Source organism: Porites lutea, chromosome 3 (genome assembly GCF_958299795.1).
Source record: "Porites lutea chromosome 3, jaPorLute2.1, whole genome shotgun sequence".
In the NCBI taxonomy this organism is placed as follows: Eukaryota; Metazoa; Cnidaria; class Anthozoa; order Scleractinia; family Poritidae; genus Porites; species Porites lutea.
The window spans coordinates 11,001,218-11,016,217 of record NC_133203.1 but is presented as its reverse complement, the minus strand read 5'-3'; the positions used below and the strand labels follow the sequence as shown (position 1 = coordinate 11,016,217).

General features: G+C 40.1%; 2 protein-coding genes across 2 annotated transcripts in view; one reads left to right on the top strand and one right to left on the bottom strand.

Annotated features, from left to right (window-relative positions):
- Nucleotides 1–11,658, top strand: part of LOC140930461 (solute carrier family 12 member 2-like) — an 11,701-nt gene extending 43 nt beyond the window's left edge. Inside the window, exons 1-6 of the mRNA XM_073380155.1 lie at nucleotides 1–502; nucleotides 4,774–5,068; nucleotides 5,640–6,337; nucleotides 6,623–7,114; nucleotides 8,329–8,629; nucleotides 10,129–11,658. The exon at nucleotides 1–502 is cut by the window's left edge and continues 43 nt beyond it. Of these exons, the coding sequence (XP_073236256.1) occupies nucleotides 128–502; nucleotides 4,774–5,068; nucleotides 5,640–6,337; nucleotides 6,623–7,114; nucleotides 8,329–8,629; nucleotides 10,129–11,075 (3,108 nt within the window). The 5' untranslated portion in view covers nucleotides 1–127 and the 3' untranslated portion in view covers nucleotides 11,076–11,658. The remainder of the gene's footprint in view (nucleotides 503–4,773; nucleotides 5,069–5,639; nucleotides 6,338–6,622; nucleotides 7,115–8,328; nucleotides 8,630–10,128) is intronic.
- A 1,860-nt stretch (nucleotides 11,659–13,518) lies between these two features.
- LOC140929378 (adenosine receptor A2a-like) lies at nucleotides 13,519–14,776 on the bottom strand. The gene has a single exon (XM_073379179.1). The coding sequence runs from the start codon at nucleotides 14,681–14,683 to the stop codon at nucleotides 13,622–13,624; it is 1,062 nt and encodes a 353-aa protein (XP_073235280.1). The 5' UTR covers nucleotides 14,684–14,776; the 3' UTR covers nucleotides 13,519–13,621.
- Nucleotides 14,777–15,000: the final 224 nt, after the last annotated feature.

The following is a 15,000-nucleotide window of genomic DNA, read 5'->3' as shown; positions in this document are numbered from 1 at the left end:
CGCGCGATCGATAACTGGGTGGAAAACTTGATTGATCGCCTTCAACTGGACCATTTGAGGATCACATGCGGTCAACGAAGATATTCGCATGAAATTGGGTTTCTTGCTGTAGGCTGTACCGATCAGGATGTCGGAAGAGGAGAGAGAGATCCCAGCACTTGGTAACGACCGAGACACGAAAGCTCAACAAAATGATAATTCAGAGACTGCAAATGGCGATCAACCGTCAACAAGGGAGGCCAAAAAATTCTCTGTCAACCAAGTGAAATTTGATGAGACATTAACTGATCCTTTGGATAAGGAAAATGACACCGAACCACGGAAAGCACCAGATGCAAATGGGCCAAAAAGCCCAACGACTCCTGAACAGTTCACGTACGGGTACCGAACCAATGAGGCCATTCCTATGACCATTTTCTATCGAAGTCAGCACTCGCAAGGCCATGCCGGAAAGCAACGACCCACTCTCCAAGAGCTTCGTAAAGGGTTAGAGAATGACAAGGTAGGTAAGACATGCATGTTCAGCTTCTAATGTTTGCAGTATATGAACCTGTTATGTTAGGACATAATGTGCGAATAGGGACATTTAATTGTACTATTACCTTTGCTTTCATTTTTACCTCGGAAAACAACCGGCGAAGCCGGTTTTGCCGAGTTATCGTTATGTATATGGCAAGAAACTTCTCCGGAGCGGGGGGGGGGGGATGATTTGAAGGAAGTTTGATTGGGGCTGTGCTGCTGAAACCCTGTTCGAGACACTAAATGGTGAAATTGAATACTTTTTTAAGAGTAAAGACTGAGGATCCTATTAACCTACACCATGCAGAGCGGCTCATACCCAGTGGAAGTTTCCCTCCCTGAGCATGTTGTCCATCTTTTAACTCCCAAGGGAACCATTTTCCATATATGGAGGCAAAGAAACAATGTATTTAATAATGACGACATATCATCAAGACATCATGACTACTTTCAGTTGGGTGTATGATAAATCTACTATATTTACCTATTTTTCAGAGCAGTTTTCCAAAATATACCCAAGCGTACATGTCCTTGTCAACCGAAGTTTTCATGCTAAAGAACAATAATATTTCATTATATTACAGTATTGTTTTAAGAAATGCTTAATTATCAGTGATTCTGATATAAATCACATCAAGGTTGAAAATAAATCACAGCTTTTAGCCTAAATCTGAAGGCTTTTTTTGTCGAGGCTTATTTTTTCCCGCCTGTCAAATAATGAATGAGTACATCCTGTCAATAGTCAAGAACGTGATACACAGCTCAGGAAACAATATCAACATAATTCATAACAACATTTTCATAGAACTGATATTTGGGAAGTCAATATTATTGGTATCATGAATCTTCATTTTGATTAATGTGTTTCATTGCAACAATTCCCTTTCAAACAAAGCATTGTGAACGGCTCTCTTTTTAGGTGTTTGCTCAAGCATAAAATATGGACTTTAATTTGTCTGGACAAACCATCGCGCTTCTTCACTCATATCTACAAACTGTCGCACTTTGTCACTCACAAACCAGTGCAGAGCACAAACATTGGAAATCCATTCTGTCAATCAATCTGATTACAAAACCTACTTTAATTTGAATGAGTAAAAAGGCTTCACAAACTGCACCAGGGCTGTCATTAAGTTTTGAAGCAGGCATAGCATGAAAGATTTCAGCTAGAGTACCTTAAAATTGTGGCCAACAGCTATGTAACAAAAGGCCCAAAGAGCCTGTGTGTCTAGGGGCATGCCCCCCAGAAAATTTTTAAAATTAGACTCTCGGAAATGCATTTTCCTTCACTCTGGGGCAGGCTGCTCTATCAGCTCCTCCATTTTTTTCTGTCCATTGAGACTTGGAAAAAAAAAAGCTGTTGATTCCAGGTTGACTTGGTGTGGGATCCTTTCTTTTATTCATGGCGAAACCGTAGAATAAAGATTTAAACTATCCACGTGAAATTGGTCATGCAACACTGTACTGCAAAAGTTGGTCAGCAGAATCTAATTTAAAGCAAGCCTGTTTTCCTCCATGGTGACACCATCAATCTTCTGGAGGTGGATGCGGTTATAAATGTGTACCATGCATGTTCCTACCGAATTCAGGCAAGAAGTGGCTGTGAGCCACAGTAGAAATAATGGCGGAGAAAAGTGTTATTAAAATAAATGCCTATTAAAAATGAGCAATTCAAACATTTCATCTCAATTTTCTCTCCTCAACCCCAGACTAACCTTTTAGCTGCTTGCATCGTTCTCCCCACCCAAGTCATTTATCATGTTGTTTCATGATGCTAGATTCCCAAGAATCTAATGCCAAACTACTTTGCAAGTGCAACAGGAGCCTATAAGTCAGTTACCTGTCAAAATTTGTGTCTTATTACGTTGTTCTTGTTGTGGTCGGATACTGGGCCCCTTGGCTGGATACAAAAATATTAATTTTATGATGGATACAATGACAAAAAAATTGAACCTTTTTTGTCATATTACAGACTAAATAGATTGTCTATGCAGGGTTTCTGATATTTCGCGGGAAAAAAAGCAAGATTTCGCGGGATTTTCAGGGGCAAATTCGCAGAAAAATCGGCCGATTTCGCGGGATTTTAGCGGAAAAAAGTCAAAATTCGCGGAACAATCAGCCGATTTCGCGGGATTTTAGCAGAAAAAAGTCAATTTTCGAAGGATTTTCAGGGGGAAATTCTTAGAAAAAATTGGCCGATTTCACGTGAAATTTCGGGGGAAAAACTTCGCCAAGAAACAATCAGTAAAAAACAGCCATGTATTTGGAAATATTTCTGGTGGATTTCGCGGTATTTCGTGTTTTTTTGGGAATTTTGCGGGATTTCGCGGAAATACCTGAATTTCGCGGGTCCGCGACTGCGCGAAATATCAGAAGCCCTGTCTATGGGCCAAATTTCGGATCTCTTGCAACCAAGGAAGGAAGATTGTAACAGTTTTAAACTGAATTGGCCTGATACTGTGCAACATGCTGTATAGCTAGAAGAGTTTTAGTGGCATTAGATGGTCTTTTTATTAAACAGGTCTCAATTCTTAGTTAATTCTCCGTTGTTGTGGTAGTTAAGATTATATTTTCACATCTTCTAATAGGCCTACACATTTTACAAACAAGCTCACTTTTGAGTGAAACTGATTAAATTTAATGCTTATCCCCTGAGTGGACTCTGCCGTGGGTCAACTGAAAGTGTTAAACCTTTCTTTTAATTTTTATGGGCTTTCCTGAGACTTTTGGTGGTACAAGAACGCAACTTAAATATGAGACAGTGCCAAGAGAGTCACTTGATTGAATTTTATGTTATGTTTCCCTTAGAGTCTAGGAAATTTCCTGTTTCACTCCCTCTCTTCGTTCTGCACGAAAAAGAGCTGTTTCGTATTTTCACTGGATGCTGTTTTGGAATGAAGCAATGGTGAAATTGACTGGGGCAGGGGATGGGAAAAATAATATTGTCATCTGGTGCTTAGCCTAAAAATTTATATTCTATTTTGTTTAGGCAGTAAAGTAGCCTGAATTTCAGCCATCTCCTTGAGTCAAACACTGCCAAGGAAGGCATCTGGCACTTCCACAATGTGAAAAAAAATCCTGCATAAAATTTATGTTGCCATGTCAAATGGGGCACAAAAAATAGATAAATACTATTTTTTTGAAATAAAGTATTCAAAAACATCACTGATGTAACAACACTGATTTGACGGCTGCTCCATAAACTTACTTTGAACTTTTATAGCCTCTTACTGCCTCAATTGCTGGTATTCTGAAGTAATTTGAGCTCAGGCTTTTTCAGTTGCCTAGAATGTTCCAAAATGGCAGCAAAGTGTCAATAAACGTTCATTTTCTCATGGAACATTCTGTGCCAATAAGGAAGTTCAAATACCTTTTGAGGGACCCCCTTTCTTAGTCCCCCATTCTTGAAGAAGGGCCCCCTAAAATTACAGAAGGGGCCCATTTGACCCTCATTGGCCAATTTCTAGAATAATGTATAATTTTTGAGGGTCTGTGTTGATATTCAGCAGATTGCAAGCTTGCATTGAGTCCAAAATTGCAACTATCTTTGTCCTGAACAGCAAATGAGCCCTTGTCTTAATAAACTGAAACTTTGACTTGTTAATGTGAACTACAAATAAATAATTAATGTGGAAAGTCAGTATAGGTTTTCATTTAGAGCTGCTTTGTGGTTTTGGCAGTGATTTCGCTTAAAGCATTAAAGCATTGATCAGTGACTGATTTTTGTGAGAACTTCTTGTCATTTCCAGTGACAGTCAAGTGTAATGATTAGTTTTTCTTTCTTTGCTTGCTTGCTTTCTTCTTTGTTAAGAACCAAATAGCTTCTTTTAAATTAAAGGAAATTGAAGGAAGTGTCCCAGGTGTATGCCATTCTTGTGAGGTCATGATCGAGCTTGATTATTGAATTCTGGTGCTATACGTCAAGCGAAAGATCAGTTCAGAATACTGCTTGCAGTTGATAATTTTAGTTTTTGACATGAATTGTGACTTGAGAGTAAAACACTTCATCTGTACCATGTAGACCTTTCCAGATGACACTTCTTTGTTTGCCAGTTAAAAATAAACATTGATTAAAGCAAAGGCATTATTTTTGTGGCTCCGTGATTCAAGTGTCATTTTGGAGTGTGTGACCCAAGAGGATGACTAAATTGAGGCTAGTAGTAAAGCCTAATGGGACAGTTTTGTCATTATTGAAGAATGCCTTTGTTGAGAAAATTATATCAAAGTGAATTTTTCTCTTTCTTGTGCTTGTAGGGTGATCTTTCCAAGGAACCCATACTGGATGAAAGCAAGCTAGAAGAAGGTGACCAATTGCAAATTAGGACAAGGGGTGCGTCAAATGCTGCACCCAAGTTTGGTTGGATCAAAGGTGTGCTATTTGGCTGCCTCCTAAACATATGGGGTGTTATGCTGTACTTGAGGCTGTCCTGGGTGGTTGGTCATGCTGGAATGGGCTTAGCTACAGTTATCATTCTTTTATCTACTGTGGTGACTACTTTGACAACATTATCTATGTCTGCAGTTTGTACCAATGGGGAAGTGAAAGGAGGTAAAAAATTATTTGATATTACCCTGAAGTTGATGTAATAAAAGTCTTGGAAAGTTGTACAGTAGCACAAAATAATGACTGTATATAGCATGAAAATGATGAAGACATAGTCATCATAAGATTTTGGCAAACTGATACCATAAATCCTCTATTAAGCCCGCAGGGGACTTACTATTTTCAAGCCCATTTGAGGGGGTGCTTAATAGAGACGGGGGGCTTATTTGAGAGGGGGGTGGGTTATTTAATATTATTTAGAAATGACGATGGTATCAGTTTTCCAAAAAGAACAAGAATACAAAGTGGATAAGCTTAAGAACAAGAAGTTTTAGGTCATGCAGCCGAGGATGAGAATCAAATCCAACCTTCTAGTTAGTAAATAAACCATTCCACATCAGTCCACACGAAGTTTTACAGTCGTAATTAATTTATACAGTCTATAATTTATTTTATTAGTGAGGAATAATTAGGGGAGGGGAAGGGGGGTTTATTAACTTTCTTCACCTAAAAGGTGGAGGGGGGGGGCTTAATAGAGGATTTACGGTATTTCTTTTTTAATTCTTGATATCTTTAGGTGGTGCATACTATCTAATATCCCGCAGTCTTGGTCCAGAGTTTGGTGGCTCCATTGGTGTCATTTTTTCAATTGCTAGTGCTGTGGCAACAGCGATGTATGTAGTTGGCTTTGCAGAAACAGTACGGGATATCCTCCGTGATAGCGATGCTCTTATGGTGGATGAGTCTAATGACATTCGAATTGTTGGTCTCATTACCATTGTCATTCTCCTTGGGGTTACCATGGTAGGCCTTCAGTGGGTGGTGCGAACACAGATATTCCTCTTGATTGTTTTAGTTATTTCAATTCTCAATGTCATGATCGGAACTTTCATTGGACCACAGTCAGAGGAAAGCAGGGCAAAAGGCTTTGTTGGCTACAAAAAGGATCTCTTTGATACCAACTTTAGTCCTGGTTTTAAAGGTGAAAGCTTTTTTTCTGTGTTTGCAGTTTTCTTTCCTGCTGCAACAGGGATTTTAGCTGGGGTTAACATCTCTGGTGATCTAAAAAATGTACACAAAGCTGTTCCAAAAGGAACACTGCTGGCAATCCTGATAAGCACAGTGGTTTACATAATGCTTGGCTGGTTGGTGGGTTCGTGTGTTGAAAGAGAGGCACTTGGTATAGTAATCTCAAATCAGAGTGCAAACCAAACCATGGCAGCTGGCTCCTGTGCAGTGCAGGAATGTAGATATGGCCTCCTGAATGATTTCCAGGTATGTTGCTCTCCCGTGGAATGCTTACATTTTAAACATTTTGCCAACAGCTAGTTATGGAAATAAATCACAACTTTTCAGTCAATGATAAAATTCTGACAAATGTGTTACCTTAGCTTGTGTTTGATATTGATCAAGAGATTTAATAGAATAGCTTTCAATGTGTAACAAGTTGCAAACATGGAGCATTCTGAATTTTAAAGTTATCAGACAAGTGTTTGGGATCTGATTCCTAAAGCACAACCTGGAGTTCTACTGTTCCGTTAATTTTTACTTATCTTTTAGGTAATGGAGGCAGTGTCTGGATGGGGTCCCATTGTGACAGCAGGCATTTTTGCATCCACCTTATCATCAGCACTTGCAAGTCTTGTAGGTGCACCCAAAGCATTTCAAGCTGTGTGTAAGGACCACCTCTTTCCTTACATTTCATTCTTCGGTGTTGGGTATGGTCCAGGTAATGAGCCACGTCGCGGCTACATTCTGGCTTTTGTCATAGCTGCAGCCTTCATCGCAATTGGTGACCTTAATGTTATAGCACCAATCATCTCCAATTTCTTCCTTATTGTATATGCCCTCATCAATTATGCAGTGTTTGCAGCTTCTCTGGGTCATTCCCCAGGGTGGCGTCCAGCCTTCAAATACTATAACATGTGGTTGTCCTTATTGGGTGCCCTGTTATGCATAGCCATGATGTTTCTGATCAACTGGTGGGCTGCCTTGTTGACAATTTTTATTGTCATGATTTTGTACAAGTATGTTGACATCACTAAGCCAAAGGTAAGTATCAAAATTAATGCAGCTAAATATTTTAAAAAACCAGGGTTGGATATTTGACTCTTTTAACCCTCTAGTAGTATGGGAATCAAAAAACACTTATCCACACATAGAGGTGTTTACTGACTATAACCATGCCTATTTTCATGAAGCCTTTGGGAAAACAGTGGCCTTTTTTACTTGGTTTTTCCTGGTAAGGGTCATCTCAACCTGTCAATAGACCTTTTTGGGTTGTATATTTTGTTTTTCCATTTGAGACCATGTGATAGTAACCCAGAGAACTGTCATCCAATACTCGTGCATCCACATGCACATGTCTGCTTAGTTTATAAAAAGACACATTTCCTGGAGAACATCAGGTGGTCTGAATTGGGGAAACAAAACATACAGGCTGAAGAGGTCTATTGGTTTTGATCTGGCTTAGTAAAGTGACCAAAGATTTTTAAGGTTGTTAGCTCTATTTTATTTTCTGTTTGGGTAACTTAATAAAATGTAGTAATATTAGCGTGCTGCATGTCCTGTTTTGGTTAATCGTCTGGCCTCCTTTGAATAATCACCTCCTCCATTGGTGGACCACAATATATGTCTTCCACAGGCATTGTCAAAGCTGCTCACGCTGACCCATTCGCAGGAACCTGGTATAGGATGCTGAGGTGGACATCAGTCGAGGCTGACTCACTGCTTGAAAAACACTTTGAAATTTTATCAAAGAAAGCAAATTGATATTATTTTCAAAAGCCTGTTTTTCGTTGGTAAAAGTCCCTAGGTTTATCACCATCGATTCCTGGAATTATCTCCCCCTTTTGGTGTGTAAATAGAAGTCACCACCCCTGGCTATTGTGTAAGAAAATACGATAGATAATAAAGGAACCTGTAGTAGTACCTAGAAATTATTAAGATGAATAATAATTTGAACATGATATATTGTGTCACTGAGTTGAGTTGAAGGTACATTCCTTCAGTTACGCTATGTTCCTTTTACTTAAAGAATGAAGGCTTTTGAAAGGTGGAGTCTAGTAAGGGTTTCCTTAGAAATGTCCACTTCTGAATGTGCTGGCAGTGGCTCTGTTCTTACGGAAACTACCAACTCAAGGATAACAGAGTGCCCACCGGCCCAGCACCAATGTACAAAATGTAGGATACAGTCATAACACTGCTCATCCCATCGTACTTGGTGTTTTCTCTATTTATTAACTTTTTTGCTCCATTTACTTCAGGTAAACTGGGGTTCCTCGTCCCAGGCTTTCACCTTCATCCAAGCACTCCGCTACACCCGTCGCCTTGACGGGATAGATGATCACGTGAAGAATTTCCGCCCACACTGCCTGGTTTTAACAGGTCCTCCACAGGATAGACCAAATCTGACTCACCTTGCGTCGCAAATTACCAAAAATGTCAGTCTCATGGTCTATGGAAATGTGATAATTCAAAAAGAGTTTGGGTCTCTACCTTCAAACACTGCTGATACCCTCTGGATCAGGGAAAACAAGATAAAAGCTTTCCAAGCTGTGACAACAGGTATGAATGTTTATATCTTCTTTCCCCTTATAAGATGGTACGAAATGTATAAACATTTTGCATAAACTGGTCTTATTGCGCTTTCACCATTCTCCAGGAAGCAAGCTGTGAACAAATCGCTTAAAGTCGTACTTCAAGATACCTGCCTGTTAATTGGCCTTTTCTAAGTTCGACCAACGTAAAGTTGTTAGCACTAACTGTCTTTGGATTGGCACTTTTATTGCCCCCGCGGGGATTTCGCCCAGAAGGCGAAATCGGCCGAGGAGGCACTCTAGTAACTCGCGCGTATATTAAGGAAAGTACTTACAGTTGAAATATACAGTCATACAGTCAATATAGAAAAAATCTCGATTTGCTTGAACGGGAGCCGCGAGGAATCGGTAGGTAATGATGACGTTTCTATTGTTTGCGCCCGCAAGTACGAAATGGTTAGGACGACGTAAAACACAAAACATCCCGAAACAACAGCCTAGAATAGGTAGATTTTGTGACATTAATTGTGCAGTCACACTTCGATACTCTTTTGCGTTACGCGTTATCAGTGACATTCTGCGGAGCAGTTGTTATGAAAGTTATGGACCAAAAGACACTCGTTAAGCGCAGATGAAGTTATAATTTGCGTAGAACAGTGTATGTTTTAACTCTAAGTGAGTTTGCTAGACACGAGTTCACAAATCTTTGATTAGAAACCTTGCCAGACACTCTTTCTCTTTCTTTGACCGGAATAAGACTTGGCCCAAAACAAGCAAGATGAGTGAATGATTCAACGGCTAGCTTATCACTAGCAGAACGATGGACTATTACAGAAACCGCCGACAGGCAAATTCTGTGCTGACTTATTCCCTGCTCACAGATGTCCTTCCGCTATAAAGTTTAAAATAAGACTAGAATGCTCGACCGTGAATTGATCAAACGTCCTTTTAATTTCTAAGGCTTACTTTCCGGCAAATAAAATGAACTAAATGTAAAAAGTGAAATAGAAATAGCGAAAAATGAAACTTCTAATTAAATCTTTTCTTATGGTTTAGAATAAACTATTCTCGAAACTGAGAATGTTTTGATCAAAGCTGTGTAAATCGAACCCAAACTGTGCATGAAACCTTGCGTTTATTTCCTGTGTTTATCTCACCTATTGTATGGAATATGTGTGAACATCTTCATTATGAATCGGCAAATTTCAAAGAGCTACACAACGAGCAAGAATACTATTAACTGACAATATACAGAGCGGGGGCAGCTGTAGTGTCAACTATTACTAGTTGTTATCTCTCATTTTCACAATGCGAAGAGCTTTTGAATGCAGAATCTCAGCATATTAACATCGACTTAACCATAAACTTGCAATGATCGGCACGTTCGCCTTATACAAGAAAAGACTTTAATAGTAAAACCATTACAGAGTTCCTTACATAGGAAAGTCAAATGTAAACGAAACATGATTATATTTGCTTATAGATTTTTCTGCTTGACGTCTGTTTTCCCTTTTTCTTCCTTACTAGCCCCCAATCTCCGTATGGGCGTGCAGTCCATGATGCATCTTGCGGGTCTGGGAAAGATGCGTCCAAACACAGTGGTCATGGGCTTCAAGAATAACTGGACAAATAAGAAATACCTAAATGAAGTAGTAGATTACCTTGGAGTCATAAATGACATCTTCGAACTTGGTTATGGTTTGGTCATACTTCGCATGAACGAGGAATTCATCCTGGGGAAAGCTGACGTTGAAAGTGATGACGATGACGAGACTCCTACCGACTCTGTAGTAGACGAAGATGAATATTCTAGGCCCACACGACGCTCCACGCCATCAAAGGACAGCACGAGGGAAGAGAAAAAAAGTCTCACTAGCCCAGACCGAGCGTCTCCGGAACTCTCCAACGATGATGCGGTACCGCAGGTTGTTAAAATTGCATTAAAGGAGAAGCAGACGGGAACTGTGGACGTGTGGTGGCTCTATGATGATGGTGGGTTAACTGTTATGATCCCTTATCTGCTCGCCCTTCACCGCGCTTGGAAAGCCTGCAAACTTCGGTTCTTCTCGGCTGACATCCGCTCCAAACACGAGCTGAACCCTCAAGGATTGCGTATGGCTAACCTACTGAAAAAATTCCGCATAGATGCCAGCTGCGTGGAAGAGGTAGAAGGAGTCAACAAGAGGCCTTCCAAAGAGAGTATTGATGCTTTCAGGCGCCTTCCAGTAAAAGATGAACTCGGAGACGCACCAATTGAGGATCAGAAGATCCTTAGGACGATTCGCATTGGGGAGCTAGTGAGACAGAACTGTACACAGGACACCAGACTTGTTGTCATCTCCATCCCAGTCCCTGTCACGGACGTCACCACCCCCTTGATGTACATGAGCTGGCTTGAGGTGCTATCCGCTGACCTGCCGCCGGTGCTGCTAGTGCGCGGCAACCAGACCAATGTGTTGACATTTTATTCATAGTAACTTCATATTAAGTGTCAGTCATTATCCATTTCGTACGATCATAAATACCGTATTACGTCGGAAATGCGCTCTCACAACTTAGCTCATACTTGCAAAGAAACGCCTTCTCTTCTCTTGACTGCGATACTTAAGTTTCGTAGGTTTAACTTCAAAACTTAATCGGTAACTTCACAACACTAATAGAATAACGGTATTTTAATTTCGGGATTGGTGTCTTCTGCTTTTTGAAGCATTTTGACTGCAATTGCTATGAATCGCAACAATTAATCCTAGATCGAAAAGCAGACTGGACCAATATGGATGATGAATTCCTTCAAAATACAAAACATCAACACGGCTTAAAATGTGCCACAAGGTACTGCATATTGTTATCGGATTTTTAGTGGAGATCTTTATAATTTTAGTTTTAAACAAAAGGGGGGATAAGAGTAATTTCTGGAGGCAGCAATGAGGGATGTCAATTCTTTTGTTGATACTTGTAAGGTTAAGCTTTTGTAACATTATTGATATACCACTTCTCAAGTGAAGTTTGTTACTTCAAGGTTCAGTAAAGAACGCTTTTATTCTTAATTGCTAAAAATCAATGTTCCTTACTTTGGAAAGAAGCCAGCTCTATTCACACCATAATTACCCCCTTTACCCTTATACGGCTCCCTTAAATAACATTGCAGATTGTCTTCAATCTCATAACATTGATCATCCTAATCATCATTGTCATCTTTAACATTTTCGTCAGGCATCAGGAGAATCAACCCACCTTTCTCACTTTTCAAAACTTAAAAATCACTTTTAGCATATGTCAGTTCAACTTGACCGAAAATACATGTTATGGTGCCATTTCATCCTTGGTTTAAATTTTATTTTCCTTTGTTTCAATTATTCATAGTCTTTATCTTTCTCTGTGCTGTAGCTGGTACAGTTTTGCCTTTCATTACTGAAAACAGTCAATTAACTCCCCTTTTAGAGAGATTTGTATTTAATTGAACGTTTAGTATCCATAAATTGTGCTCAACTGATTAACTGAATGGCCATTCAGTGTCTTAGAGTACCTGTTGTATAGCGTATCATCCGACTTTTTCCAGTTGGACTTTTTTCTGGGCAGGTTGTCTGGGTCTTTCCACTTGGGCACTTGTTCCTTTGCTGGTCTGTATCCCAAATGTAAACTTGATATGGTAGTACAGTACTTGATATGATTCGCGTCATTTCCGGCAGTGTGCAAAGAAACTCACTTTTACAGCTTGCCCGAAGGGCACATACTAGCCGAAAAGTCATTTCGACTAACCCGAAAAAATATTTTCGATGAGCAAGGTTGATTACAGTTCTTCTGTCATTTGAATTCCCAAAAGATACTTCACTTTCCCCTAGGGCATGCCAAGAACAGAATTCACTAGCCGGATAGCAAAATGCAATAGCCCTGGGCTATCGGACTCTACTGTCTGCAAACTGTATTTTACTCCTTACTGGCACCATAGGTGGACCATCCGAACTGTTCGAGGGATCATGATGTCACGCGCGGCATTTGATCCCATACTGTATTTCGTAACGCCCGCACTCGGCCTGATTCAAGTAATCGTTAGAAATGCTTCATAAAACACAGTATCTTGGACCTTTTGATTTCCAAATATTGATATAATGTAAGTAAAATGAATAAAGATAACTCACCGTATGTTTTTAGTGTCGTGTTCTGCGATTTTGTGGCGTTTTCAGTCGCTTGAAACTGTCAGGAACATACGGTGAGTATTTCGCAGTACGCTACTGGCATTTCTTTTCACAACTTCCTTTACACCAGAATTACGAACAGCTATGACCCTTTTGTTACCTTTTGTCTCAGCTGTCAAGTAGTAGTATTTCCTAATCAAGACGGGTTTTGTTGTCATTTTTCTTTTTTTTGGTCAAGAGGGGATATGTCAAAAATCCCGGCGCTTCGCATCGAACTTTCATTTTTCGAATTCAATCGAAGTATCCCAGGGGCCTCACTCACATATTTTAATGACGGGGGGTTCCGACAGAGGTTCATTTTTTATACCCAAAAAATCCCAACTTCAGAATTTGTCTACCCAAAAAAATCCCTACTTTTTTTAGCATACCCAGAAAAATCCCTCAGTGTTTTTGCATCAGCAAATTTTATTATTTATCTTCTGGAAAGCTAAAACATGCCAACTTCAACTTTTGTTTTGGTCAAAAACAAAACTATAAATTGAGCTTATGTTATTTTTGATTTGAGCTGATGAAAAACAAAGTACACAAAAAAATCCCTCTGTTGTTTTCGCGACCCCAAAATATCCCGGCGTCTTTCATAGACCCAAAAAAATCCCTTTTGGCCAAAATGTCAGACTCAAAAAAATCCTTCGGACCCCCCCGTCATTAAAATATGTGAGTGGGGCCCCTGGGCGAAGTACAGATTGAGCTCCTCTGAATAAAAGAGTTCGAAACTGTGTATGATGTGGGGAGATACAATGAATGCGACTGTATGATGCGTGGGAAGTTGTGAAATCAATCCAGCTTTGGAACTTCGCCAGAGGTGCAAAGCTTAATCCTGTTTGTTAAGAGCACGGTCTTAACAGTAACTCCCAAAAAGAACTTAAAAGACCACGAAACGTTCTTTTGTACTCGGAGCTCCAGCCAGCGTATATGAACACATTTACGGCCGAATTGGCATAAATCAAGCAGATTGCAACATAAACAACGGCGAGCGGTACGAATGGTTCTTTCCAGATCTCTAGCACGTCAATCACAATGATCGGCAGCACTAGGATGATAAAGAGACCTACTAAAACGGCGACCATACGAACACCTTTGCCCCGTCTGCTGGGCTGGGCACAGGCACGCAGGTGCCGGCGTTGATTCCTGCCACTTTGCTTTTGCTCCCGATCACCGTTGGTGCTCATCTCCTCGTTAGTGATTAAAGCAGCGTTACTGATTGGAAAGTTATTTGTTCTCAAGCTCAATTCTTGTGCCGCAATTGCCCTCGAATGTCGGAACGTGGCTTTGAGGATGAAGAAGTATATGAAAATGATAGATGTTAATGGCATTCCGTGAATAAATAAATAAGCTGTGGCCACATAGTGCTTGTCCAGTGTATCCATGAAACGGCAAGTTGAAGAAAAGTCCGCGGTTGCAGCCTTACCCCACCCTATCACGGGTAAAACTGAATATATGATCAGGGAAAGCCAGCTTAGGACAATAGTGCAAATAAACAATTTCACCGTAGTCCAATTGTTATATTTGAATGGCCATTTTATGGCTATAAATTTGTCTACACTCACAAGTAAAATGCCGAAGTTAGAAGCGCCACCAAACAGAACGGAAAACAAAACCACTGCATGACAGGGAATAATCGGTCCATGTTCTGATCCAAACAGATTGACAACCCGTAGAGGAACCGCCACACAAGCTTGGCACAAGTCTGCGAGGGCTAAATTTGCTACAAAGAGATCTGATAAAGAGCGAAGATTCCTATTTATGGCTATTGCCGCCAATACGAGCAAATTTCCGCCCAAAGCAACTGCTGATATGGCGATCAAACAAGCCGCTGTAATAAATACAGAGATGGTGTGGTGTTTGCTTTCCTGAAAGGTTCTTAAGTCATTAACTGTCACATTCATGACAAGTGCGTCGGCAACATTTTGATGAATTCTTTGCCATTAAAATTAATCTATTTCAGACTAAAGACAATTGCTTTTGTCAGTTTTATGTTTCGAATATTTTTACCTCGGAGTTCCTTTTAGTTAGGTGACAAAGAACAAATCAACCGAAATACAACCCAAGATTCTCTAATGTTTCCAGACCTCTTTCCAGTCAATTCCGTCGTTCAAAGATGTAAATGTGCGTTGAAAGGTCCGCAGCGTCACATCCCTGCCCGGTGCACATTCCCTGTGAAGTTAAAGCAATCACAAAATAGTGATAACTAATGGTTGTTCAA

Bases quoted from the DNA above. Each gene is read 5' to 3' on its own strand.
- LOC140929378 (XM_073379179.1), bottom strand. From the start codon at position 14,683: ATGAATGTGACAGTTAATGACTTAAGAACCTTTCAGGAAAGCAAACAC.